Raw genomic sequence first — 26,920 nt, forward strand, 5'->3', positions numbered from 1 at the left:
AACTGCTCATGGGGTTGTAGTGGATGTCGAGTCGCTTAATCACCCTGTAGTGGACCTCAGTTAAAAACCATTAAGCATCAGTTTCAACTTTGATATTCCTGAGGAACAAAAAAGGTAGTTATAGTACGTTTTACCCGGGAAAACACCTTTCAACTCAGTAGAACATCAAAACGAATCAGGAGTTTATTTTTCCTAATCAACAGATTTTAGAGTTTTTACTACATAAGATTGTGTAGACCTACGACTTCGGAAGTAGTTTATTGAAATATAAGCTCATTATCTTTGAAATCATAGTTCCGGCATAATTTAAAGTGAAAGGGTTTAAGTAAAACTATGGACTTTTTCAGTTCACATCACTTTTTATATCTGCCACAATATTTAGTTCAGTGACCTTTTCAGAAGAAAACTTACCCGCAATAGTTGAATTCCACCTTTGTCATCCTCGCGTGCTATGTTTCTTACTAGGACAGAGTATGATCGTGGAGTTAATACGTTTTCCCCCGAGGGACGACTCTTCCAAGTAGAATACGCCATAGAAGCTACAAAGGTTGTGTTTTGTGTTATTATTAACGTTCTAAACAGCTGGGTTCAACGGGAATCGGGATCAAGACAAGTGAGGGTGTTGTTATGGCTGTAGAAAAACGGGTAAACTCAACTTTAATCATACCATCCAGCATTGAAAAGATTTTTGAGGTGGATAAGCACATAGGTAAGCCGTTTTGAACCTTCATGATTTCACCTAACAATTAATGGAAATGACGCACTTTAAGGCAACACGACTTATAGAAGCTTTATTTATGACAGACATAGTCGTCATGACGAAGACCTTGGGGTTAAGACAAGATGTGACTAATTTGCCTTTTATCCAAGTTACATGTTGAATGATGATAATTGATAGGCCTGTATTTAGATGACCAGGTTTTCCTGTAATCTATCATATAAGTAGTACATACAAAATACGTCTGGGCAAGCTTTCCTCTTGCCTTGTATCTTCATAACCGAATCAAAATTCATGTCTACCAAGTAAACCATCTGAAAGACTCCATCATGTGGGCATGTTTTTGTGGGGGCGTCTTTAGTCACATGAATTTCACAACACAGTAAGCGGTTTACATTGGTTCTAGGGCCTCTCTTTACACAGACGCGATGTTTGTAGCAAAGACTAAAAGGTCGACAGTCGTTAAATAGGAATCAAGAGCTCTATTCGAGATTCTGTTAAAACAATTTCACCACACCCCCAAATGCCCTGGTACGGCCGAGAGTGGGGAGAGTACTCTCCCTCTCGAAATGCTCTCACATGGCCAGCGAATATATAGCCTCTGACAGGGAAGTCCTACTCACTGCCTTCTCGTGGCGGGGGTGTTGTTTACGAAAGTGAGAGGACGAAAAGCGAATGTCCGGCGCTTTAACCGGGTTGGTGGACACGGAGGGTCCACCTAGGGGAGTTGGAAAACCCTGATTCCAAACCAATGGTGCACATGGGCTCCAGTACCCTGATGGAACGAGTGGCGGACGAACCTGTCATTGGTCAACGGCTACCATGGGACTGCATCTCCTCACGATGCTCCACTGCCTTGTGGATCAGACCTTTTGGTCAAAGGCTCGAGATGTGGCCCCCTAAGAAAACCACCTGCTTCGGTTTGGGCACCCGGGCAGTATCAAAGCCCACACACAAATAAATGAAACGATGAATTCTATTGACGATACTATTCCTGCTCATACTAGAAGCAAGACAATTTACATTATTATTATTATTTACCATATTGCTAACTCACCCCGTTTTATCCCCAATTTGTGTAACCTTACTTTTCAACTTATGCAGCAGCTCGCCCATGGTGGAAAATCTGTCTCATCTAAACGATCTCCAGTCACTGTCTAGTTGAAAGTGAATGCTTCCACCGATTATGAATACTGAAGCAGTCTTTCTGAAACCACGTACGCCGTTCAATCTGGCTTCCTTCAACGTTCGCACACTAATGCATATCAGACAACAGATAGGGCTGGCTATGTCTTTGGAAGGTCTTAATGTTGATGTTTGTTGTCTATCCGAGACCCGTATTCAAGACTCTAGTGAAGTACTACAAATCCGCTCTCCATCTGTCGCCTCGAAAAGCTTGTTCCACGTGCGCTTATCCGGGGACTTTGTGGCATCTTCGTCTGGTCTTGCTGGCGTTGGTGTCGCACTAAGCACTAGGGGTGAGGCAGCACTAATCGATTGGATCCCCATTAACAGTCGGTTATGTGCTGTTAGATTAGAAAGTTCCATCAAAGTGAGAAGAAATCGGCGTGAGAAACGGTGTCTTTTCGTCATCTCCGCCTATGCCCCGACAGATTGCAGCCCAAATGCAATCAAGGATGAGTTTTACCATCAGTTAACAGTTCTTCTCCAGAAAGCGCGTTCGACAGATATTGTAGTACTAGCCGGAGACTTGAATGCTCAGGTCGGGCGTCTAGGCACAGAAGAGAGTCGTTTAGGTGGCCGATGGGGACTTGTTGGTCGCAGGACAGATAACGGGGACCGTTTGCTGCAACTGTGCACAGACCACAACCTGTTTCTGGCCAGCACTAACTTCTGGCACAGTCATCGCCGGTGTGCCACCTGGCGTCCTCCCTCTGCATCTCAAGTCTGGACTCAGATTGATCACATCGCGATCAGCTACCGCTGGCGTGGTTGTGTACAAGACTGCCGCTCCTTTTGGAGTACATATCTGGAGTCTGATCGTGCCCTGGTATGCGCCAATCTCACCTTACTTTTCAGTGGCCGAAGGATTGACCACCACCAACGGATCGATGTTAGTAAACTGGCTGCAACTTCTGTTGCAAGTAAGTATCGAGCGGAGCTAGCCTCTAGGCTAGCTACCATCCCACCGAAAAGTATAAATGAGCATTGGTTGCATCTTCACGACGCCATGAGAATGGCGAGTAAAGCCGCTTGTGGCTTCGCGAAATGTCCCGCTTACAAGCACTGGGTTTCTTCTGACTCCTTACAACTGATGGAAGCCCGTCGGTCTACTCCGGGTGACCGTGAGTTTGACCACAAACGAAGGCTGTTACGTAGTGAAATCGGGCAAAGCTTGCGTAAGGACCGGGAAGCCTGGTGGTCGGAGCGTGCTAATGAGATGGAAGCAGCAGCTGCATCTGGTAACTGCCGGAAGCTCTTCCAACTCATCCGAGCCACTGGCAGCAAGAAGTCTAGTGTGAGTGAAACAATCTACGAGGATGCCAATCACTAACATCTGTCGACGTCTTGGACGATGGGCGGAATTTTTTTCGAAGGGCAGTTCAACTGGCCTGCTGCTCCGGCAACATCAACCAGCTTGTCCTGCCCCCATGGCCGTTGACGACTGATCCACCAAACGAGGCGGAAGTTCGCAAGGAACTCCAACTCTTGAAGCGCTACAAATCACCTGACCCAGATGACTTACCTCCGGTTCTTTTTAAAGATGGTGGTGACTTTCTGGCTAAGGAACTGACTGTGTTGTTTGGAAAGGTTTGGGAGCAAGAAAGTGTTCCAACATCATGGAATGAGTCAATAGTCGTCCCTATCTTTAAAAAGGGTTCACGTTGTTCCTGCAATAACTATCGGGGGATAAGTCTACTTTCGATAGCTTTCAAACTATTGGCTTCTATCATTCTTCATAGGTTGTTTAAAACCCGAGAACGATTGACTCGCGAGGTGCAGGCTGGTTTTCGTTCTGGTCGAGGATGCATTGATCACATCTTCACCCTCCGCCAAATGTTAGAACACCGTCATACTTATCGCAGGCCAACAATCGTAGTGTTTCTTGATATCAGGGCTGCCTTCGATTCGTTGGACAGGACTGTTCTCTGGGATTGTCTATTGAAGAAGGGTGTGCCTGAGAAGTTCATTAACATCTTAAAGGCCCTGTATACGAACACTTCAGGCAGAGTGAGGGCATACAACCACATTTCTCCCTTGTTTCATTTGAGCAGTGGGGTTAGGCAGGGTTGCCCGATCTCACCATTCCTCTTCAACTTTGCCATCGATGACATCCTGGAAACAGCTCCGATGGATGTAAGTAATGGCGGTGTGGATATGTTGCCTGGAGAACGACTCCTCGACCTCGAGTATGCGGATGATATTGTCTTACTGTGCGATAATGCCCAAGGCATGCAATCCACACTTAATCAGTTGGCAATCAGTGTCCGCAGGTACGGCATGTGCTTTGCACCCTCCAAGTGCAAAGTACTTCTACAAGACTGGCAGGATTCTCATCCTGTACTCACCCTGGATGATGAGCAGATCGAAGTATTTGAGAAGTTCGTGTATCTAGGTAGCTATATAAGTGCTGGCGGTGGCGTGAGTGATGAGATTGATGCACGTATAATGAAAGCCAGAGCGGCTTATGCCAATCTGGGCCATCTTTGGCGCCTTCGTGATGTTAGTCTGGCTGTAAAAGGTCGGATCTACAACGCGTCGGTGAGAGCAGTTTTGCTCTATGCTTGTGAAACCTGACCTCTCCGAGTTGAGGATGTTAGACGTCTCTCTGTGTTCGATCATCGTTGTCTCCGAAGGATTGCTGACATACAGTGGCAACACCATGTTAGTAATGCAGAGGTTCGGCATCGTGTGTTCGGGCGCGGAGACGATAATTCAATTGTTGTCACCATCTTGAAACACCGACTTCGGTGGCTTGGACATGTTTTACGAATGTCGTCCCAGAGACTTCCACGTCGTGCATTATTTGCCGACCCTTGGACCTGTTGGAAAAAGCGGAGAGGAGGTCAGTGTATGACATGGTGTCGTGGCATGAAAGAAAGCTGCAAAGAGCTAGCTTCTGTTGGTCCTTCACGAGTCCCTGGCTGGAGTCCGAGAGATGGTGCAACACAGTGGCTAGAGACGTTATCGGATATGGCTCAGAATAGAAGCCAGTGGCGATCCTGCTGCAACCTTCTTTTACTTTCTACATAAAGAATGGTTCTAACTTTCTCAACTGAAAGAGTCTTCTGGTTGTACATTTTAGTCCGCGTTATCTTTTCATCCTTTCTCTTCCTACTTTCATTATTTGGTGTGGCGCATATGTATCCGGTGCCCTTTTGTACCAATATATATGTGTTTAAATAAATTAAATATATAAAACACCATTAATTATCTATGGGGAGCATAGTTTCGTATAAAGTTTTCGTTGGTGTGTTCATATGTGCAAGCCTTATGCGAGGAACAATCAAGTTATACAGGTGTTTGTTAAAGTCTGTCAGAACTTCACTGCCTGAAGTCAAACCTACGGGGTTCGAAAGACATTCTGATCGTTTTGTTTAAGTATCATTAGTTAAATCCCTAAAGGATTGGTAAATTTTTCTCTAGCAAACCACAGGTTATGAAGGAACTATAGTCCAAAATTATCAAAGTCACAGTTTATCTAACTGAAATCCAGTATTTCGTCACACAGTCGTATTTATTAAATAATAGCTTAAATAAGTAGATGGTAAACCTGGATTTCCCGTTACCTAGATTATTCAGATTCAGTCATAAATTTGACTTTAAACTAGGATGTTTTAAAACGCATCTTAGCTAGCACTGATTTCTTCAAATGTTGACCTACCTATCAATGCGAGTGCTCGGACGAAATTTTAAACGTGAATGGAATACCCTGGCTAGGTAGCTAATTGGATCGTATAACACATGACAAACCAAGTCTCCGACTACTAAGAGTCACTATAGCATCTATCAGAAAGAAACTAAATAAAGTATGTAACAATCATTAGTGTACAAGCGTGCTACCGATTCACTATAAAATATCAACTGTCATTTTACTTCTGACATTTTACGAAATGCTTTAGCAACTAGCTGTTGAGGAATGCCTCATGTTTAATCCAGTTGGTGTTTGTATTTAACATATTTCCGTTCCCATCAAATCCTTTAACACATGTGGTGCAGATTGCAAATCGTTGGATTTCCTGGAACCAAAACAACCTTCGATTATTTTAAGGGTTATGTTATAAAATCATCCGTTAGAGTAGAATGTGTTTTAAACTCAGGATTACCTTAAACATTTTGTTCAAACCCATCAGCTACGATATCAGTCAGTCAGCTACAACGTAGGACCAGACACACATGCGTCGGTCCAAGTTGCCATACCTCATTAGCACAACAAGATGAACACCTAATTCATTGAAGGAGTTAATTTAGTGGTGGTAATATATAAGAGAAAGGTTGTATATGAGGATATAGTACAGGAAGGAAGAGAGATATGAAGCAATTTTAATCTCAAGGTTTAAGAGAAGATAAAGAGTGTATACACCTACGCCATTGTGATCGATTCTGAGCCATGTAACACAGAGTCCCCAACCATTGGTTACGATAGTCAAGCGGACCCCAACCAAGTAGTCTGCATCTGCCAACATGGCTCAGACTAGAAGTTAGTGACTTCAAACACTGATGCCATGTTTTGGTTTGGCCACTCCTAAATCTCTTCCAACCGTCCCCAATACTAGTCATCATAGCGCGTCGTGATAATCGGTGTTCAGGCATACGTAACACATGGCCCAACCATCTCAGTCGATGAAGATTCATCACCTCATCAACTGATTTACCATCGTTCCCTAATACCCTGCGTCTATCCTCACTATTACTTACCCGGTTATCCCAGCAGATGCGAGCAATATTTCTAAGGCATCTGTGGTCAAATACTAGTAACCTACGAGTATCTTCCACTCTTAATGGCCATGTTTCACAGCCGTAAAGTAGAACAGAGCGAACTGATGCGCAGTATACTCGTCCCTTAATTGATAGACGGATATCTGGTCTTCGCCATAGGTGACGTAAGTTGGCAAAAACCAAACGAGCCTTTTGAATCCGTGCTGAGATTTCGTCAGACATCAACCCATTAGGGCTGATCAGACTTCCAAGATAAGTGAAGTTGTCGACGCGTTCGACAACTTCACTCCCTATCCTTAAGTTCGGGTGTTGACGCAGGCCAGTCCTGGAGTAACAATTTACATTTGGATGGGGAGAAACGCATCCCAAACATCCTGGCCTTATTACTGAGTTCCAACAGAAGACTCTGCAGTTTGCCAGTGTCTTCACCAAACAGGACTATGTCATCTGCGTATTCTAAGTCGCTTAGTGGTCCCCCTGGTAGGAGATCAATTCCTGTAGATTCAGTCGAAGAGAGTGTTATTTCCAGCAACAGGTCTATAATGAAGTTAAACAAAAACGGGGATAGTGGACAGCCTTGACGGACACCACTTGAGGTTGTAAAATCATATGACAGTTCGCCATAAGCTCTCACTCGACTGATAGTGTTCGAGTAAAGAACCTTCACAAGGTTTATGTACTTCTGAGGTACACTTTAAGGTATGATATACAACCTCCTCTTTCTACTTTTCAGGGCTAGCAAAAAGTTTGTACAATTACTCATTGTTGTCATTTTTCTTAGATCTTGTCTTGATATTTTAATAATAGTTGTTGCGGAATTCCTTAGTAGAAGTGTAATTTATCATCTAAGAAAGCTTTTGATGATGAAAGTGTAAACACTTGTGATGTACGTATATGCTCATCTAAAAGGTGATGCAGTAGTTCTTATACGACGAACTCTCGATTCCCTTGCATTCGCCTGAAATACTGTATTTTCAAAGGCATTTTTCTATGTAAAGACATTTCAGTGGCAACGTACGGAGAATAAATGTGAAATACCATGGAATAAACTGTGTTTCTATGGATGCCTATGCTCATATCACTATGTTTGTCAGACCCAGCTATTTAAAAGGGCTAAATGCTGCGGAAACGGTGTTTTTTGTCGTTTGACCGCCATTTATTACAATGGCAACCATCATTAACCACCTTCATTTATTAAGTGATATCATGTAATGAATGACAGCTTATAATGAGACTGACGACAAATTTAAAGTTAGTAAATGTTTCTGGTGCTGTTATCTTGGGGTGCAATATCCTGCCACTGCTCTTGCCCTAAAACTGTATCACTAAATATCTTGAAAAGCATTCGGTATCAGCATCATACATATACATAGATCAGTATACACTTCGTTTACTGAGAACAGTAAATATCTTATTCTGACTGTCACTATTCACTTACTGATCAGTGATTGTTAGCCACCATCCTAATCTTCATCGTACTAACATAGTTTTTCTTTTTAGATATTAAGTCACTTAGACTCGCTGTCACATTGTGACGTGATCAATAGAGTTCGGTTAGTATTAAAGAACTAGATAAACATCGCATTGGCTACCACTCAGTAAATAACCAATTGTAAGCGTTTTCATCACTTGTTTCATAGCTATTCGTTTAGCTAGATTAGGCTTAGTAGTCTTCACATGGGATCCTTTATTTAATGATCCCTTGATTTACTCATCCTGCTTAACCGAAGTCAGGAAAAATATGCTTCCACGATGAATTACTCGGTTTTCAGGATGATTTAAACAGCATAACACATACTGCATATACTCTAACTTTTGTCTCTAAGTATTGCTAAAAATTCCACTCTAGTCCTCATTATAGACCGGATTTCATTGTGTAAGACGAATGTTTTGGATGTTAAGTCGATTCTTTATTTATCAGGTTGCCACGTCTACATTTTCACAAGTTTTCAAACTAAACTAATTGTTATGGAGTTTGATTTGATGAAGTTTTCGATAGTCAAAATCTATAAATAGAGTGTGTGTAAAGGCTACTCAAGAGACTTTGCTATTGAATTGAGCCCTCGAATAACTAGAAATCAAGATCACTAACCAGACGAATAGATTTTTTAAGTAGTGAAGTGACATGTTTGTATACACAGTATGAACATACGAGCCTAATCTTTATACATCGTATTACCTCCCTCAGGAAGTGGTGTGGGATCCTCCTGTGGTAACACTGGTAAGGTGATACTTTTGCTTCGCTTTATATATTCCTAAATTTTATGGCAAACTATGTTTTCGTCTCTTTCTACTTGCAACCTCCTCCTTGATATGAAATGTCAGATACTTCAATTCGCATCCCGCTATTTAAACTGATCAATTGTCGCGCGTTTCTATTCATAATGATGCGAGTACGTGAAGCGTTCGTGTGCTGTGATCGCAACTGGCTCTAAATGCCGTGGTACGGTCGAGGATGGGGAAAGCCTGCTCCCTCGAAATGCTCCTATATGGTCACGCGTATACATAGTCGTTACTAGGGTAGTCCTACTCGCATCTCCTAACGTTGCTCCACTGCCTTGCGGATTAGACCTGTGGGTCAAAGACCTGGGGAGTGACACCCTGAGAAAACGATCTGTTCGGGTCTAGGCACCCGGGCAGTATCCCTACCCTTATTTTATTTAAACGCATAAATATTGGTACAAAGGGGCACCAGATATATATGCGCCACACAAATCTCATTTGATTTTTGTGAGGGCTGTGATACTGCCCAGATGCTCAGATTGAAGCAGGTGGTTTTCTTAGGGGGCCACACCCGGAGCCTTTGACCTGAAGGTCTAGTCCACAAAGCAGTGGAGCATCGTGAGGAGATGTAGTCCCATGGTAGCTGGTGACCAACGACTGATTCATACGCCATTCGTTCCTTCCGGATACTGGAGCCCATGTGCACCATTGGTTTGAAATCAGGGTTTTCCAACTCCCCTAGGTAGACCCTCCGTGTCCACCAACCCGGTTAAAGCGCCGGACATTCGCTTTTCGTCCTCACTTTCGTAAACTACACCCCCGCCACGAGAAGGCAGTGAGAGAGAGAGGCGTGTAACAAGAAAGCTTGGTCAGGTAATGTATTAGGTAGCAGTTAGAAAAGACAGTTGAACGCATTTGTATTGATTACGAAGACGTGTATTGTCAAAGTGTACAGTAACAACCAAAAGCAATTTGCCCCTGGAAATACTAGTAGACACCTTTAGTCTTCTGGAGCCGCAGAACTTACACTAGAAGAAAAAACAAACGAGATCCCCAGAACAAGTAAATCTACATTCTAGAAAACAGTCGGCCAGACAACGGTGATAGACGATTCCAGTTTCAAGTGGACCCATGGGAATCAATTAAAGGGCAGTTGATGGGGATATGTGATCGCAAATTAAAACTTATGGGAAGTAACAGTTGAACTTTCTACTGATCGTCTTGCCTAGCAAAATAAATTTGAAGAAAATTGAGTAGACGAAAAGCGAATGTCCGGCGCTTTAACCGGGTTGGTGGACACGGAAAGTCCACCTAGGGGAGTTGGAAAACCCTCATTCTACACCAATGGTGCATATGGGCTCCAGTATCTTGAGGGAAAAAATGGCGTATAAACCAATTGTCGGTCACCGGCTACCATGGGATTGCATCTCCCCACGATACTCCACTGCCTTGTGGATCAGATCTTTAGGTCAAAGGCTCGGGGTGTGGCCCCTTAGGAAAACCACCTGTCTCGGTCTGGGTAGCCGGGCAGTATCACAACCCTCACATGAATCAAATGAGATTTGTGTGGCGCATATATATCTGGTGCCCCTTTGTACCAATATTTATGTGTTTGAATAAATAAATAAATGTTGATATGCTTCTCATAAGTTATGATTTGAGATTATATGTTCCCCATCATTGGTAAATAGAGTTTTTAAAAAAATTTCATTTCCCTCTTTTTTTAACGCTAGCATGTGCTGTTAGTGGTCTTGTTGCTGATGCAAGAACCCTCATAGAACGTGCACGTACAGAAGCAGCTCATCATTGGTTTGTGTACAATGAAAAAATGACTATTGAGGATGTGACTAAAGCTGTGAGTAACTTGGCTCTAGCATTTGGTGATGATGACATGGAGTCTGGTGCAATGGTAAGTAATTAGCTTTGATGTTATTTCCTTATTTGTTTTTTTAAAAACCTTAATCGAAATTCATCATGTACTTCAGTAGTGATTTAGTTACCTAATTATAAAAAGGGGTTTTTAATAGCTTTATCTCAATCTGAGCCATGTTGGCAGATGCAGACTACTTGGTTGGGGTCCGCGTGACTATCGTAACCAATGGTTGGAGACTAGGTGACATGGTTCAGAGTCGATCACAATGACTTGGGTGTATACACTCTTTATCTTCCCTTAAACCTTGGGATTAAAATTGCCAACCCGGTTAAAGCTCCGAACATTCGTATTTGGTCCTCTCATTTTCGTGAACAACACCCCCGCCACGATAAGGCATTGAGTAGGACTTCCCTGGCAGAGGCTATATTACGCATGGCCATGTGAGAGCATTTTTCGAGGGAGAGCGGACTCTCCCCATTCTTGGCCATACCAGGGTATTTCATAAATTTCTTGAAATTACTTCAACTACTATTTAGTTTTGTAAGTAGGCAAATAATATTTCGTGATTTTCTGAGTAGTCTCATAAAGCTACATGTATTTAAAAATAATGAATAATGTTCAAATGAGGTCAACCGCCGATATACTAACAGAGATATTTGCTTGTTGAGTATGATAAAATAAATCTGAACGGGTTTTTCATCTGTAAGTTGATGTAATATGATAAGTCTTATAGTCTAATAGGCTATTTATTCATACAGTTACAATTAATTAATACCTTTTTAATATATAAGGATTTGTGAATATTGTAGTATTTACACAGCTGAAACCACAAATCGATCTTAGCTAGACCTCCATTGAAAACCTGGAAGCACTGGATGGTTGTTTCATTCTAGTGATTCTAAGTTATCAGTGGTGATCTAGCTAAGATCAATGTGTGATTCCAGCGTTGGTAATACCATGTTGTTATTAATCATAGGGATAGGCTCTTACAAGCTCGTGAAAAGTTGGTTTAAACTAAGGAATAAGTCCTCAATTCTCCTTTAACAAAAAGTAATCTGTATTAAATCCTCATTCGCAATTTGGCCTGTCCACGACCGATGGTTACGGAATTCAGCTTGTTGATTTTGAGATCGAGTGTTTGTTGAATCTTTCATTTGATCCAAGAACACTGTTGAAGACTCTTCTTGGTACTTTTAATATTGTGATGCCTCTGTAGTCCTCACATATGCTGAAATCTTCCTTCGGTATATTGATGAGGTACCCTTCTTTCAGTCTGTTAGCACTTCCTCTTCCTCTTAGATCTTTCGGAATATAATGCGAAGCACGTTTTCAGTTATTTCTATGTCTGACTTTAGTGCTTCAGTTATTTTGTCTCGTTCTGCTGCTTTACCATATTTTTAACGTCAGCTTTTTCATTGACGGTGCTTTGGTGGCACAAAACTTCCTGGCACGTTAAAATTAATACATCTTAGACCCCTTTACAGTTGTTCTTCATAATAGTTTCCTCTTTTTTGGATAGATCTTGTAAGGCTTGGAATCTGTTACTGAGATCTGTTTTCAGTCTGTTTATATCTAGAAGGAAGACTGTTTTAAACCTCTTTAACTCTGTTTCCTCAGTGTTTCATCTTGGTAATCACCAGATGGTGATCTGAAGCTATGGTAACTCCTCTGTTTGTTCTCACGTCTTCCATTGACCTTCCGAATATGTTAATGATGCAAATATGATCGATCTGGTTCTCTGTAGTCTGATTCGGTGAGACCTATATAGCCTTGTGTATGCGTTTGTGGTGGAATGTAGTGCTATCTTTAACCATTTTGTTGCAAATCTCTCAACTTTTCATTTTCGCAGCTATTTGAATGGTCCTTCGTGTCTCCCATATTTTCCGAACATTCCATGTACCTTTATCAGTTGTTGCTCTTGTTATTAGAAAGGATAGTTAGGTTCGTGGTTTTTGCGGGATCTCGGCTAGTTGGGACTCGTTAATAAGATATGTCTGCAATCTTCAGAGAACTAATGCTTCCTGCATGATATTGACTCGGATCACTCAGTTTTCATAATTTAAGATGTTACCCTTGAGCTGGGTCGCTAATAACGTGTACCACCACGATTTTGTATTGATTGATCATTGTGTAATGATCAATGTCATGTTTTTCTGGTCGTTGACACTGAATAGATTCTATCAATCAGGAGATCACATTACTACTAACGGATTACCTTCAACTACATTACTTCTAAATGTAGAACTTGAAGATTTTGAATTCGATTCAGTGTGTGGTTAAGGATGTGTTTTTTTTGAACTGCTGTTAACGAATTTCAAAATGTTGAATAGTTCTTTGACTCTTATGTTCCATTTTGTAATGATAAGAACCTTTCATATTGAATTGAATCTATTGATTAACTTTATTCTATAATCAAAAATTGTTTGTTATGAATAATGAATTGTTTTAAACAAAGGGTTCAATGTTAATTGCTTTGTTCAATTTTTTGTTGAAAGTATAATCATTACTCTTATGTGTGGGTTTGATTTTTTTTGAGTTTGTGTTTATGTATTTCTATGTGTGTGTGTGTGTGTGCAAATATGCACTATGATTTTATCATAATCTACCAATGGAGTATCTTTGTGCATGATTGATTAGTTTCTTTTCTGTACATACATAAACTAAAAAAAAAACTGATAGGTCCTGGGTTCGAATCTCGCGAGTGCGGGATCGTGGATGCGCACTGCTTAAGAGTCCCATAATAGGACGAAACGGCCGTCCAGTGCTTCCAGGTTTTCTATAGTGGTGTAGCTTCAATTGATTCATGATTTTAACTATGCATTTTTATGAGTTTAAGGTAATTTATTGGATAAAAATTCGATTATTACTACTGAAAAGTAATGCATATCAACACTTGTGCCCCAGCGACCTGTTAAGCAATCGACATCTGATGTCCGCCCAGCAGCCTCGCGTCGCACTGCTCTTCGTCGACAGCACTAGCTACAGCCAACGCTGTTCCACCAGAACACTCCACTCGACGTCGCCAAGCCGCTACAGTTAGTGCCTCAGCTGCAGATCCTCAACGGCGTCCGCGGAATAGCACCCTTCTCCCCCCTCCTGGTCGGCAGCGACACCAAATGTAGTGAACATGAACACGAATGGGGACAATCGAATGTCTTTGGATAAAAAATTACAGGACATCTTAGTCAAATCTGAGAACCATGCAGTAAATACTTCATTTGCAGAATGTCAATCAGTCGTTTCAGACGTCATTGTTCTTTTGTTTCCACACCAATCGTTCTTCGTTCTTGTTCTTTTTTTCGATCTTCTTAACCTTCGGCCACCAGGCATTTCACTTTCAATTGGTGATACATATCACTACTTATATCTGTCGACATCAGTAGCACATACCATAGTGTCACATAGAGTGTATTTCAAAGAGTGTATGCTTACTGAATGACTTTCTGTTATTTGGATTTAATTGTTGAATGTTACTAAATAATAAACCTCATCCATAAAATTAGTGTATTGGGTGAATTCCTTATTAATCACCATTCGAATCATACAATGAAGCTAATAGCCCCTAAATGCCCTGGTACGGCCGAGATGGGGGAGAGTTCGCTCTCCCTCTCGAAATGCTCTCACATGGCCACACGTATATAGCCTCTGTCAGGGACGTCCTACTCATTGCCTTCTCGTGGCGGGGGTGTTGTTTACGAAATTGAGAGGACGAATAGCGAATGTCCGGCGCTCTAACTGGGTTGGTAGACATGGCGAGTTCACCTAGGAGAGTTAGAAAACCCTGATTCCAAACCGATGGTGCACATGGGCTGGCTCCAGTATCCTGAGGTAATAAATGGCGTATGAATCAATCGTTGGTCACTGGCTACCATGGGACTGCATCTCCTCACGATGCTTCACTGCTTTGTGGATCAGACTTTTATGTCAAAGGCTTCGGGGGTGGTCCCCTAAGCAAACCACCTGCTTCAGTTTGGGCACCTGAGCAGTATCACAGCCCTCTCATTGTGAACTAGTTCATCATGAAGTCTTTAAGTACTAGCATTCATAATATCTGTAAGGTTCTGTAAACACATCTCTGAAGGAGTGAAATCCGATAGTTATTATCTATTTAACATTGTTTTTATTTAATAAAGATTTTCTGAATGTTATTTTACAATCATACAATTTACTACTTATATCACTACTTATTTCGAATACAAATTTTTAGAAATACTTTTTTCAACTTTTCTTTTATCAACTATAATGTACGTTATCTAATCATTACAAAAGAGTCGTCCATTTGGCGTTGCTTTATTATTTGCTGGAGTTGATGAACGTGGTCCACAATTATATCATATGGATCCTAGTGGTACATATATTCGTTATGAAGCTAAAGCAATTGGTTCTGGTAGTGAAGGTGCACAACAAGCATTACAAGAAATATATCATAAAGTTAGTTATATTAATATCTTATAATGAATTAATAGTCATTTTGTTGTTGATGAATTATTATTATTCTATCTAGAGCTTTGATGTTTACTATGCCGCATACTAGACGTGCAATGCTTTATGGTGTAGGAGTAGGTTGGAAGAAAGCTAGGGGCGGCCAGACCAAAACGTAGCATAAATCCATAAAGTCGCTGACAAGTGGACTGAGCCATGTTGGTAGGTAGGTGTAGACTACCTGGTTGGGATTCGCGAGATGATAGCAATCGATGGTTAGAGACCTTAATTGACATGGTTCAAAATCGTTTGCAATGGCGAAGATGAATCGACTCTTTGTGTTCTTCCAAATTCTAATCTTCAGATTTCCTCATGTCCCTATCCTTTTTCTCTTTTCAAATTTATTTCACTGTATTATACTCTTTGAATAACATCTTCAAACCCTAATCTTTCGGATTAAAGAAATTAGATCTAGGTTAACTAAAAGTCTAAGGAACGATCGTGAGCAGTGGTGGGCAACGAAAGCAAAAGAGATGGAAAAGGCAGCGGCTGTAGGCAACACCAGGCAACTATTCAGACTAATAAAAGAAACCGGAATTAAGAAGTCAAGTGTAAGTGAGACAATCTCGGAAAAAGACGGAACCCTTATCTGCTCTCAACCCAAACGTTTAGAACGATGGGCGGAACACTTTAAGGAACAGTTTAGCTGGCCTTCAGCTACTGCACAACTACCCACTATTCCTAGAAAACCTGAATGGAACATTGAAGTAGGCCCCCGACCCTACTTGAAGTTCAAAAGGCCATAGGTAATCTGAAACGAGGAAGAGCAGCTGGTCCTGATGGATTGGCTCCAGAGGTCTTTAAATATGGTGGTCCAATTTTAGCGATTAGGTTGACTAATATTCTGGCTAAAATCTGGGAGACGGATGTAATCCCATCCGACTGGTCACAATCACTGATTGTCCCAATATATAAGAAGGGGTCAAAATCATCCTGCGATAACCATAGAGGGATTAGTCTGACTAACATAGTATCTAAAATACTAGCCTCAATAATTATCAGGCGCCTAACTAAAACTCGTGAACTGCAAACACGAGAAAATCAGGCTGGCTTCAGACCTGATCGTGGCTGTATCGACCACATATTCACCATTCGTCAAGTTTTAGAGCACAGACATGCTTATCGGCGTCCGACAATGATAGTTTTTCTTGACCTGAAAGCAGCATTTGACTCTGTAGACCGAGAGGTTCTGTGGCAGTGTCTGTCATTGAAAGGTGTACCTGAGAAGTACATAAACCTTGTAAAGGCTCTTCACTCGAACACTATCAGTCGAGTGAGAGCTTATGGCGAACTGTCATATGATTTTACAACCTCAAGTGGTGTCCGTCAAGGCTGTCCACTATCCCCGTTTTTGTTTAACTTCATTATAGACCTGTTGCTGGAAATAACACTCTCTTCGACTGAATCTACAGGAATTGATCTCCTACCAGGGGGACCACTAAGCGACTTAGAATACGCAGATGACATAGTCCTGTTTGGTGAAGACACTGGCAAACTGCAGAGTCTTCTGTTGGAACTCAGTAATAAGGCCAGGATGTTTGGGATGCGTTTCTCCCCATCCAAATGTAAATTGTTACTCCAGGACTGGCCTGCGTCAACACCCGAACTTAAGGATAGGGAGTGAAGTTGTCGAACGCGTCGACAACTTCACTTATCTGGAAGTCTGATCTGCCCTAATGGGTTGATGTCTGACGAAATCTCAGCACGGATTCAAAAGGCTCGTTTGGTTTTTGCCAACTTACGTCACCTATGGCGAAGACCAGATATCCGTCTATCAATTAAGGGACGAGTATACTGCGCATCAGTTCGCTCTGTTCTACTTTACGGCTGTGAAACATGGCCATTAAGAGTGGAAGATACTCGTAGGTTACTAGTATTTGACCACAGATGCCTTAGAAATATTGCTCGCATCTGCTGGGATAACCGGGTAAGTAATAGTGAGGATAGACGCAGGGTATTAGGGAACGATGGTAAATCAGTTGATGAGGTGATGAATCTTCATCGACTGAGATGGTTGGGCCATGTGTTACGTATGCCTGAACACCGATTATCACGACGCGCTATGATGACTAGTATTGGGGACGGTTGGAAGAGATTTAGGAGTGGCCAAACCAAAACATGGCATCAGTGTTTGAAGTCACTAACTTCTAGTCTGAGCCATGTTGGCAGATGCAGACTACTTGGTTGGGGTCCGCTTGACTATCGTAACCAATGGTTGGGGACTCTGTGTTACATGGCTCAGAATCGATCACAATGGCGTAGGTGTATACACTCTTTATCTTCTCTTAAACCTTGAGATTAAAATTGCTTCATATCTCTCTTCCTTCCTGTACTATATCCTCATATACAACCTTTCTCTTATATATTACCACCACTAAATTAACTCCTTCAATGAATTAGGTGTTCATCTTGTTGTGCTAATGAGGTATGGCAACTTGGACCGACGCATGTGTGTCTGGTCCTACGTTGTAGCTGACTGACTGACTGGATTACTGCTTATACTCTTACTACGTTTACCACTATGGGATTTTAATCGACAACTGCATCTATTTGTTGATGTGGTATGGCAACTCGAACTGATGTACGTATGTACGAATTTCTACGTTGTGACTGACTGAATAAACTACTTGAACTATTGAACCCGCAACGTCTCAAGAGAGAAGACGGAAGACTAGGAAGTAGGAATTTTGTTCCTCAAACAATGACGAATATAGTACAAAAATCTCGTGTATTTATAGTTTTCTTTGGCTGAAAGTAAATCATTTCCGGTAACCAACAGGCACATAGGGGTCTTTCTTAATCATTCAATAGGGCAGCTACACGTCGACATTCTAGAATGTTCCCCTAGTGGTGATTGAATGGAATGTCTTCTGCTCTTTCTGGGCTTCTTGAGTTTACCAACGAGCCATCCTTACAATTGTTTATTGTGAGTGTAGTTTTTCGACGTAATACAGACTTATACATTTTGGCATTTTAAAGCTACATATTTAGTGCATATGGATTATAGGTATGGTTTAAACCAAAGCTGATGAACCAGAGGTTTGAATCTACAATGTTGTGGTTGAAAGTTAAGTACTTGAAGCTGTTACGACTTCATGAAAGGCTGTTGCCAATTTGTTATAACTCTATAAAAGAACAGCATTGCCAAGTCGTTATGATTTTATGTCCGACTTTGTATCACGTGAATTACCCAGCAATCGGAATACGACTTGTCTAATCTTAACATTGTGCCAAATCAATGATGTCCGATCAGTATGAGCAGTCTAGCGTCCTTATTTGATCCTTTATCCGCCTAGCCTTTTCAATTGAGTCCGAAACACCAATTACAGCTTCTGCTATGCGAATCATTTATTTCAAGCATTTTCGGTTTATATAGCAGACAGACAAACTTCAGCATACCATATAAATAGGAAATAACATTTGTACAAGATGTGGCTGTGAATGTGGGAGACTACAACCAATAAGCTGAATATAATTTAGGAACAGTAAATCGTATAATAATAATAATCCATAAGTCAAAATGCATCTTATAATAAGATGAATATAGATATACATAATCTAGTAGCTGAATAGTTATAATATAAGAATATATGTAGAATAAAAGTCCATTAATCAGTCAGATACAACGTAGGACCAGGAACATATATGCATCGTTCCAAGTTGTCATACCTCACTCATTAGCACAACAAAATGAACACCGAATTCATAGAATTAGTTAATTTAGTGGTGGTAATTGTTATATCTGAAGCGTTACTAATTCACTAGTAGCGAATGGAACAAAGACTTGTGACCGGAGACCAATAGATAACTATTCTGACGCGACCCAGACCCAGCTAACTAGAGTAAGAAGTTCAAGTTGGAAGCGGGGAAGTTATACTCCGTAGCAGGCGGAAGCACAGCAATCAAATAACTGACAAAGTCAAGCGTATATATACAGTAACCAATTATCCTTGGGCATCATTATAAAATAGCACACACAAAGAAACAATGGACCAATAGCGTTTAAGATAGTTTACAAGTGAGAAATATGACGTAAAGGTGAAAAGAGCGCGTTTGGCGCAAAAACAGCTAAATTCAAATTTCCAAAATAAAATTACAAAATTAGACCATTTACCAAGTAAGTTCTGGGAATTTGACATCCCCAACAGTAATATATAACAGAAAGATTGTACATAAGGATATAGTACAGGAAGGAAGACATATGAAACAAGTTTAATCTCAAGGTTTAAGAGAAGATAAAGAGTGTGTATACACCTGTGCCATTGTGATCGATTTTAAGCCATGTCATCTAGAGTTTTCAACCATTATTGGTTATGACAGTCATGTGAACCCTAACCAATTAGTAGTCTATTAATAGATCCTGGAAGTTACCTATACTTCTTTAATCTTCACTAGAATATAACAAATATAATGATGAATTTTATACCTTTTATTTTAGTTATCTCTAACCTTATGATATTGATATATACATTAATATTATAAGTAAATAGTGTTTTATTAATCCTATTCAAAACGAAAAAAACTTATTTATCATCTGATTGTAACATTCATGAATTATGTTTCCTTCTTCTCGTCTTTCTTCTTGTTCTCCTTCTTTCTTCTCCTCTTTCTTCTTCTTCTTTATATGTTCTTCTATGTAACACATTCCATTGTACATATCTATCTATCTAATATATGCCTAATTCTATTCTAATTAATGTACAATTACTATTATTAATTGTGATAATCATCTTAATATTGAATTATAATTACTGTGAATGAATTCCCCCAATTCAATGTTGATATAAAAGGGGGAAAGAAGAAGAAAAAGAAAAGGCAACAACAACAACAACACATTTTGATTACATTTATTTCTGTGCAAAAAAAACAAACAAACAATGTTTACAGATTATTATTATTATTATTATTATTATTATTAGTAGTAGTGATGGTGGGGGTAGTAGTAGTAGTAGTGACGGTGGTGGTAGTAGTAGTAGCAGTGCTACTAGCAGTAGTATCACCAATAGTATTATTATTAGTAGTAGTGATGGTGGGGGTAGTAGTAGTAGTAGTGATAATGGGGGTGGTAGTAGTAGTACTACTACTACTAGTAGTAGTAGCAGCATTAGTACCATCATTATCTTGGTACAATTGAAATGTTCTACTCTGATAGAAATATATATCCATCGTACTGGGGTATATATATATATATGTTTTACTTTTCCCATTTCTTTTTTGCGGTTATCTTAATAATTATAAACATATTATGTCATTAAATATCTTTTATTATATTATATATCATTTCCCTATTATATATGTATATACATTAATGATTACATAATCACTTCAATGTATGTAATAATGGTAATAATAAACAAACAAACAATTAGTTGATTATATAATAAATATCATATGATGTAGATGATCATGATGATGATGATGATGATAATATAAAAGTCATTATACAACAAGTAAAAAGAAAGTATATAGTTTTACTATTTGAAATTAGGAAATACCACTAGTTCAGGTTAAGAGTAAGAAAAGGTAACTCTCGTTATATACTATCACTAACACGGGGAAGTTTTATTCATTGCTTTCTTATGATGGACAGAATTGTTTTTTTGAAATTAAGAAAATGAAAAGCGGATGTCCGATGCTCTCATTATATACAATCACTATCAGGGAAAGTGCTATTTACTGCTTTCTAATAACGGGGAGTGTTGTTTATGAATTTGAGAGGATGAAAAGTGAATATATGGTGCTTTACGGGGTTTGGTGAACACAGAGGGAGAGTCCAGTTAGAAGGGAAATTAAGAAATCTTGATTCCAAACCAATAGTACACATTAGCTCTAAGACCGTAAAACAATGAATAGAGTATGAATCTATTGTTAGTCACCGGCTACCATGGGACTGTATCTCCTTGGGTTGTTCCACTGCTTTGTGGATTAGAACTTGAAGTCAAAGGCTCAGAGTGAGACCCCTTAAGAAAATCACGTGATTCGATTTGGGCACCCAGATAGTATTACAGCCCATATATTCAATTCCCTCTTGTATCAATGGTTATGTATTCAAATAAATAAATTATAGGATAAAATGAATGAGAACAAAAGCAATACTTATTCATAAATACTATTATTCCCTCTAACACACAATTGTTTCCTTATGCAAATGCTAAGCATAATATCTTAGTTTCTATGATGTTACAAGATTGTACTTTTTTTAAATAATAATTGTTGAGTAAACGGTTTAAAGTTTTTGTTATATCCTAGGAAGCACCAGATACATATGCTCCGCACAAATCTCATTTGATTTGTGTGAGGGCTGTGATGCTGTCCAGGTGCCCCAAACTGAAGCAGGTGGTTTTCTTAGGCGACCACATCCGGAGCCTTTGACCTAGAGATCTGATCCACAAGGCCGTGGAGCATTGTAAGGAGATACAGTCCCATGGCAGACGGTGACCAACGATTGATTTATACGACATTTGTTCCATCAGGATCCTGGAGCCCATGTGCACCATTGGTTTGGAATCAGGGTTTTCCAACTCTCCTAGGTAGACCATCCATGTCCACCAACCCGGTTAAAGCGCCGGACATTCGCTTTTCGTTCTCTCAATTTTGTAGACAGCACCCCCGCCACGAGAAGGCAGTGAGTGGGACTTCCCTGTGAGAGGCTATATTTTCGCGTGGCCATGTGAGAGCATTTCGAGAGGGAGGGCGGACTCCCCCTACTCTCGGCCGTACCAGGGCATTTGGGGGCATATAAACCGAGTATGCTTGAAATAAATGATTCACATAAGAGAAACTGTAATTGGTGTTCTGGACTCTCATGGAAGGGCTAGGCGGATAAGGGTTCACTAAGGACGCTAGACTACTCATACTGGTCGAATTGTCTTATCTTATTGATTTGATAATATCTTTTGAAGCAGTGATGTGTGTGAAGCACCATGACATCTGTTTAGTCTTAGTTGAATATGTTTCACTCCTCCTAGTATAAAACTTTAGGACTTTTTGGTATTTGGAAAGATGTGTAGTCTTATAGATCAGCCTACATCATTTTTAAATTTAGTGAATTCGTAAGAAACTCGAATAATTATTTACTCTGGTATTAAAAGCGTCGTATTACGGGAACGCATCCACTCTTTGTGTTCTCCCGGATTCGGATCTTCTGAATTCTTAATTTCTCTATCTTTTTTCTCTTTTCAAATTTATTTCACTGTATTATACTCCTTGAATAACATCTTCAAACCTTTATCTTTCGGATTACTGCTTATACTCTTACTACTTCTATCACTATGGAAATTGAATCGGCAATTGTATCTCTTTGCTAATGTGGTATGGCAACTTAAACTGATGTACATACGTACGAAGTTCTATTTTGTGACTGTCTGACTTATTCATCACATCTCTGTAACTTATTTTAATTTGACTATAAATATCGACTAACTCTTGGTTAAAGCGAGTTGGTTTATCCACCATCTTCAATGCGTGTCATTTTTACTTCGCTCGCTGATAGTTGCTCATGTTCTTATAGCTTTCTCACCTTCGTTATTTAACAATAAACTGTAGTTGACTTTATGCATCGTTAAGATTTGTATTATAACGGTTATCAAGGTGAACGATTAACGAAGCATGGCACTACAAACTATATACAATATAAGTATAGCTTAATGTTCAGTATATGAATTTGTACTTTAGATTTCTTCCATATCTAGATAAGTAATAATCTTCTTGTTGTGTATTTGAAGCTAATCGTGTGTATGTGTTTATGTGTAGATTCATAATTAACACTTGATCTCTTTCTTTTTTCATATGCTTATCTATATACATATAGAATATGACATTACATGAAGGTTGTAAACATGCTTTATCAATTTTAAAACAAGTTATGGAAGAAAAACTTGATTCAACTAATGTAGAAGTAAGTTTATAAAACTTTTTTTTTAATATGTTTCGGTATACAACTTGGTAACTAACTGGTCCGACTCTTATATAATTCCATTTTGAGTGACACTTAATGTTTGAACTGAAGTATTTGATAGGTGAACAACCAATACTTAAGTCTAGTGAAGAAGATTTGTAGCTCAGGTGGGTGATTTTAATGTAGGTTTGTTCTCTGAGCTGGATGGGTTTGATCATGGAGCTTTCATCATCCTTCTGAACGACATCATCATCAGTACAAACTTTTGATAGAAGTAAAGTGTTTGAATTTCTTCACATCTGTGATGATGTTGTTCAGAAGGACAATGAAAGCTCCACTACCAAACTATCCAGCACAGAGAACAAACCTACATCAAAACTCTAGTCTAGTTAAATCATATTAGTTTTCATTCAATACAGTCAGTTAATGTATCATTATTATAAGAAGGGCTAATAATATATTATTTCACTATGTTACATATGGTTTTATACATACTTGATTGCTTTCATCTATAATGATCATAGAACTCAGTAATTTAGGTTAGGTGAATGGTAACTTATTAATCAATTTCATATACTCAATTTTAACTTACTGTCAGTTGTCTTAAGAGATGTTAGTGGAATGGCTCAGTCAATTAGTTAGTTAGTTACAAGCAACATAGAACATGCTATATATATATGCATCACCACACCACATCAGCACAGCGAAATGAATATTTACGGTAAAATGAGGTTAGTCGAAGTAGTAACATTATCCATGCTAGTATGAAACGACAGACATAGAGAGTATGATTTGTAAAGAGAAAAGAATTCTAGGGATGTAAAGGAACAGAGTTAATTGATGTATACCATTGCAACTGATTTTGAACCATGTCACACAGTAATTCCACAGACACCGATCAGGTAACCTACAGATACCTATATAGCTCTGCCCAATAGTCAATGACTTCAATAAACTGATGCCACACATATTTCTGTCATCATCTAGTTTCCTTTCAGGATATTTTTACACCAGCGAAAATCTCCCATCGAGATAGGTCGTTTCAGGGCTTACGTATTATATATTCCAACTACCTCAGTCGATAAAAGTTCAGTGTCATCAACTGACTTTTTATCTTTACCAAGTATGCCACATTTAATCTCTCAGCATTGCTCATTCAGTAATCTCAACATAAGTGAGAAATACTTTAAAAATACTTATGATCAAACACTAGTAAATTTAGAATGTCCCCTATTTATATAGATTATTTGTTACTGCTGTAAAGTACAATAGTACGAAATGTCCTATAAACATTTAGCTGGGACTAGGTAAACTGATAGCTAAAGCTAGCTTGGATTTTCCAAAGTTGTGTCACGCCGAGAAATAGAGAAAGACATGAGAAGAATGAACAAAAACTGGATAGAACTAGAAAAGAAAGCCCAGGACAGAGTGGGTTGGAGAATTCTGGTCGGCGGCCTATGCTCCATTGGGAGTAACAGGCGTAAGTAAGGTAAACTGATATTGCAACTACTTTACAAGTGACACAACTTAAGAAAATTCAAGCTAGCTTTCGTTATCCATGCTAAGACTTCATCAAACACTCGCTCATGATAATTATCTAATCGGCACGTTCAATTACTTCAGTGGTACAGAATTTAAATCTTATAGCCTTAGTAGTAATTTTGACTATAACAGTAATGATTGATTAATTTTAAAAATTATATTATCTTTTATGGATCTAACAGAATGGGAACTTGTGGAGGGTGTAGTAATTTTAACAGTTGAATTCATGAGTCTATTTAAGCTAGACTGCCGTTTCATCATAGTATGAGACTACTCAGGAGTGCGCATCCACGTTCCTGCACACAGGACTGTTAAAATTATTAAAATGTCCATAAATCCCCATTCTGATAATAATCATATGCTCACTGGTGAATAGCTTCAAGGTGGATTTCTTGGAGTTCTAGTGGCGAGTCGTGACGACTGAAGTTCGATCCATGTTGGGTGTAGACAGTTATCCACTTCAGGCAATGAATGAAGGGTTGTGCAAGATCATGAATCGATTGAATGTCGGTTCAGTGGTATAGAGGTTAGACGTTCATACGCGAGACTGAATATCCTAGGTTCAAATTCCATGTGCTTGATCGTGAATGTGCACTGTTGAGGAATCCCATATTAGGACAAAACAACCATCTAGTAGCTCCAAGCTCTACATAGTAGTCTATCTTTAATTTACTCATGAATTCAATTGTTTTGATTGATCTAGTTCATTGATAATCTATTCTTCTTGATATATTTATTAGATGGCAACTGTTAGTATTAAAGATAATTATCATTTATTCAATAAAGATGAAGTACAAAAAATAATTGAAGAAATTAATCAATCATCATCTTGAATCGATTTTCTGAACTACATCTATTATAGTACTTATATATTTTTCCATGAAACCATCCTTCTTCTTCTTCCTCTTTGTTTGTTTAAACGAATTGTTTGTATTTCGTTTCTTAATTGGTTTGTTTATTTGTATGTTTTATGTAAATTAATACAAAATCTAATGTTGTAGTCTTGGAATTATGATTCTATGGATATGTATGTAATAAGTTGTGAATATGATAGTAGTTTCAATAGTTGATATCATGAATCAATTGAAGCTAGACCATCATTGAAAACCTGGAAGTACTGGACAGCTGTTTCGTCCCGTTGTGGGACTCCTCAGTGGCAGTGCGCAACCGCGATCCTGCCTCGCTAGATTCGAACCCAAGACTTATCAGTCTTGCGCGCGAGTGCTTAACCTCTAGATCACTAATTCGGTATCCAACAGTCTTAATGTCTAACTTCAACCGATCCATGAAATTAAGTGACACGTCCACCATTGTCTTCAGTGAGTTGATATCTCACAACAGACCTGGTTGAACTCCACTGGTTATTGCTTCCCACTAGAACTCCAGGAAATAATTCTTGGTAGGTCCTGGGTTCGAATCTCGCGAGGCAGGATCGTGGATGCGCACTGCCGAGGAGTTCCACAATAGGACGAGTTGGTCGTTCAGGGCTTCCAGGTTTTCAATGATGGTCTAGCTTCAATTGACTGATGATCTCAACTGTTTTAAAATAGTTAAATTTTGAAAAACCCTATTTAAAACTATAAGCAGTAGAATCCAAGACGCGTGTTTTGTCCTATTTTAGAATCGTCAGCTGCATGTACTTACATCTCAAAGTTGATGTTCACTCCGGGATTTCAGTTCATCTTTGCTTATAAACCTTGTGACGTAGGGCAATATCATGGTAGTCTGCACAGGATGCATATATACCGATAAGAGAGATACTGATCAATTGCAGTCCTAAACAGCAATGGTAAGATTCAAACAAACAGTACAAAATGAACTTATTGAAAACTGTTAACGTCTGTTGGAAAGCGGTACTAGCTAAGGGAGTGCACTTAAGTTCGAAGGGCGAAATCATACTGTCAAATTTATAGGGGGTGTATTTTAAGTAAGATGTTTCCCATGGATAAGCAACATCTTCGTACAAACCGAAAAACGGATTAAGAAAGGTGGGTTTTAAGAACAGCATGGATTGTCTGTACCTACGGTAGTTTCTGTAAATTGTTGCTCAAATGTAAATCTGTGTAACCGGACTAAAGTAGTTATCTTTTTAGATCTGGGGTTACCTTTCCAGGTAAATAAAAACATCATTGCCAATTCGATTCTTTTGATCCGATAAGATAAAGTATATTTCCATAGTATAGATACTTGGGAATCGTCATCCACCCATACATCTTTAATGGTCATTATCCACTTGGAAAATCAACTTGAGATATCCGTCTATCAATTAAGGGACGAGTATACT

At 39.4% G+C, this 26,920-nt stretch overlaps 1 protein-coding gene across 3 annotated transcripts; it reads left to right on the forward strand.

Moving 5' to 3' along the window:
• Positions 1–422: 422 nt before the first annotated feature.
• Positions 423–25,635, forward strand: Smp_032580.1 (subfamily T1A non-peptidase homologue (T01 family); the record flags this gene model as incomplete). 3 transcript variants are annotated; one of them, XM_018795241.1, is made up of 6 exons in its annotated part: positions 423–547; positions 610–709; positions 10,576–10,751; positions 14,985–15,146; positions 23,008–23,094; positions 25,377–25,469. In XM_018795241.1, the coding sequence occupies 6 exons, from the start codon at positions 452–454 to the stop codon at positions 25,467–25,469; spliced, it is 714 nt and encodes a 237-aa protein (XP_018649574.1). The 3 variants fall into 3 exon arrangements, with proteins under 3 accessions (XP_018649574.1, XP_018649573.1, XP_018649575.1); XM_018795243.1 differs by having other exon boundaries at positions 450–547; positions 583–709; positions 25,423–25,635; XM_018795240.1 differs by having other exon boundaries at positions 452–547; positions 583–709; positions 25,377–25,635.
• Between the last annotated feature and the right edge of the window lie 1,285 nt (positions 25,636–26,920).

The sequence above is a fragment of the Schistosoma mansoni genome, chromosome 2 (assembly GCF_000237925.1).
Source record: "Schistosoma mansoni strain Puerto Rico chromosome 2, complete genome".
NCBI classification, from domain to species: Eukaryota; Metazoa; Platyhelminthes; class Trematoda; order Strigeidida; family Schistosomatidae; genus Schistosoma; species Schistosoma mansoni.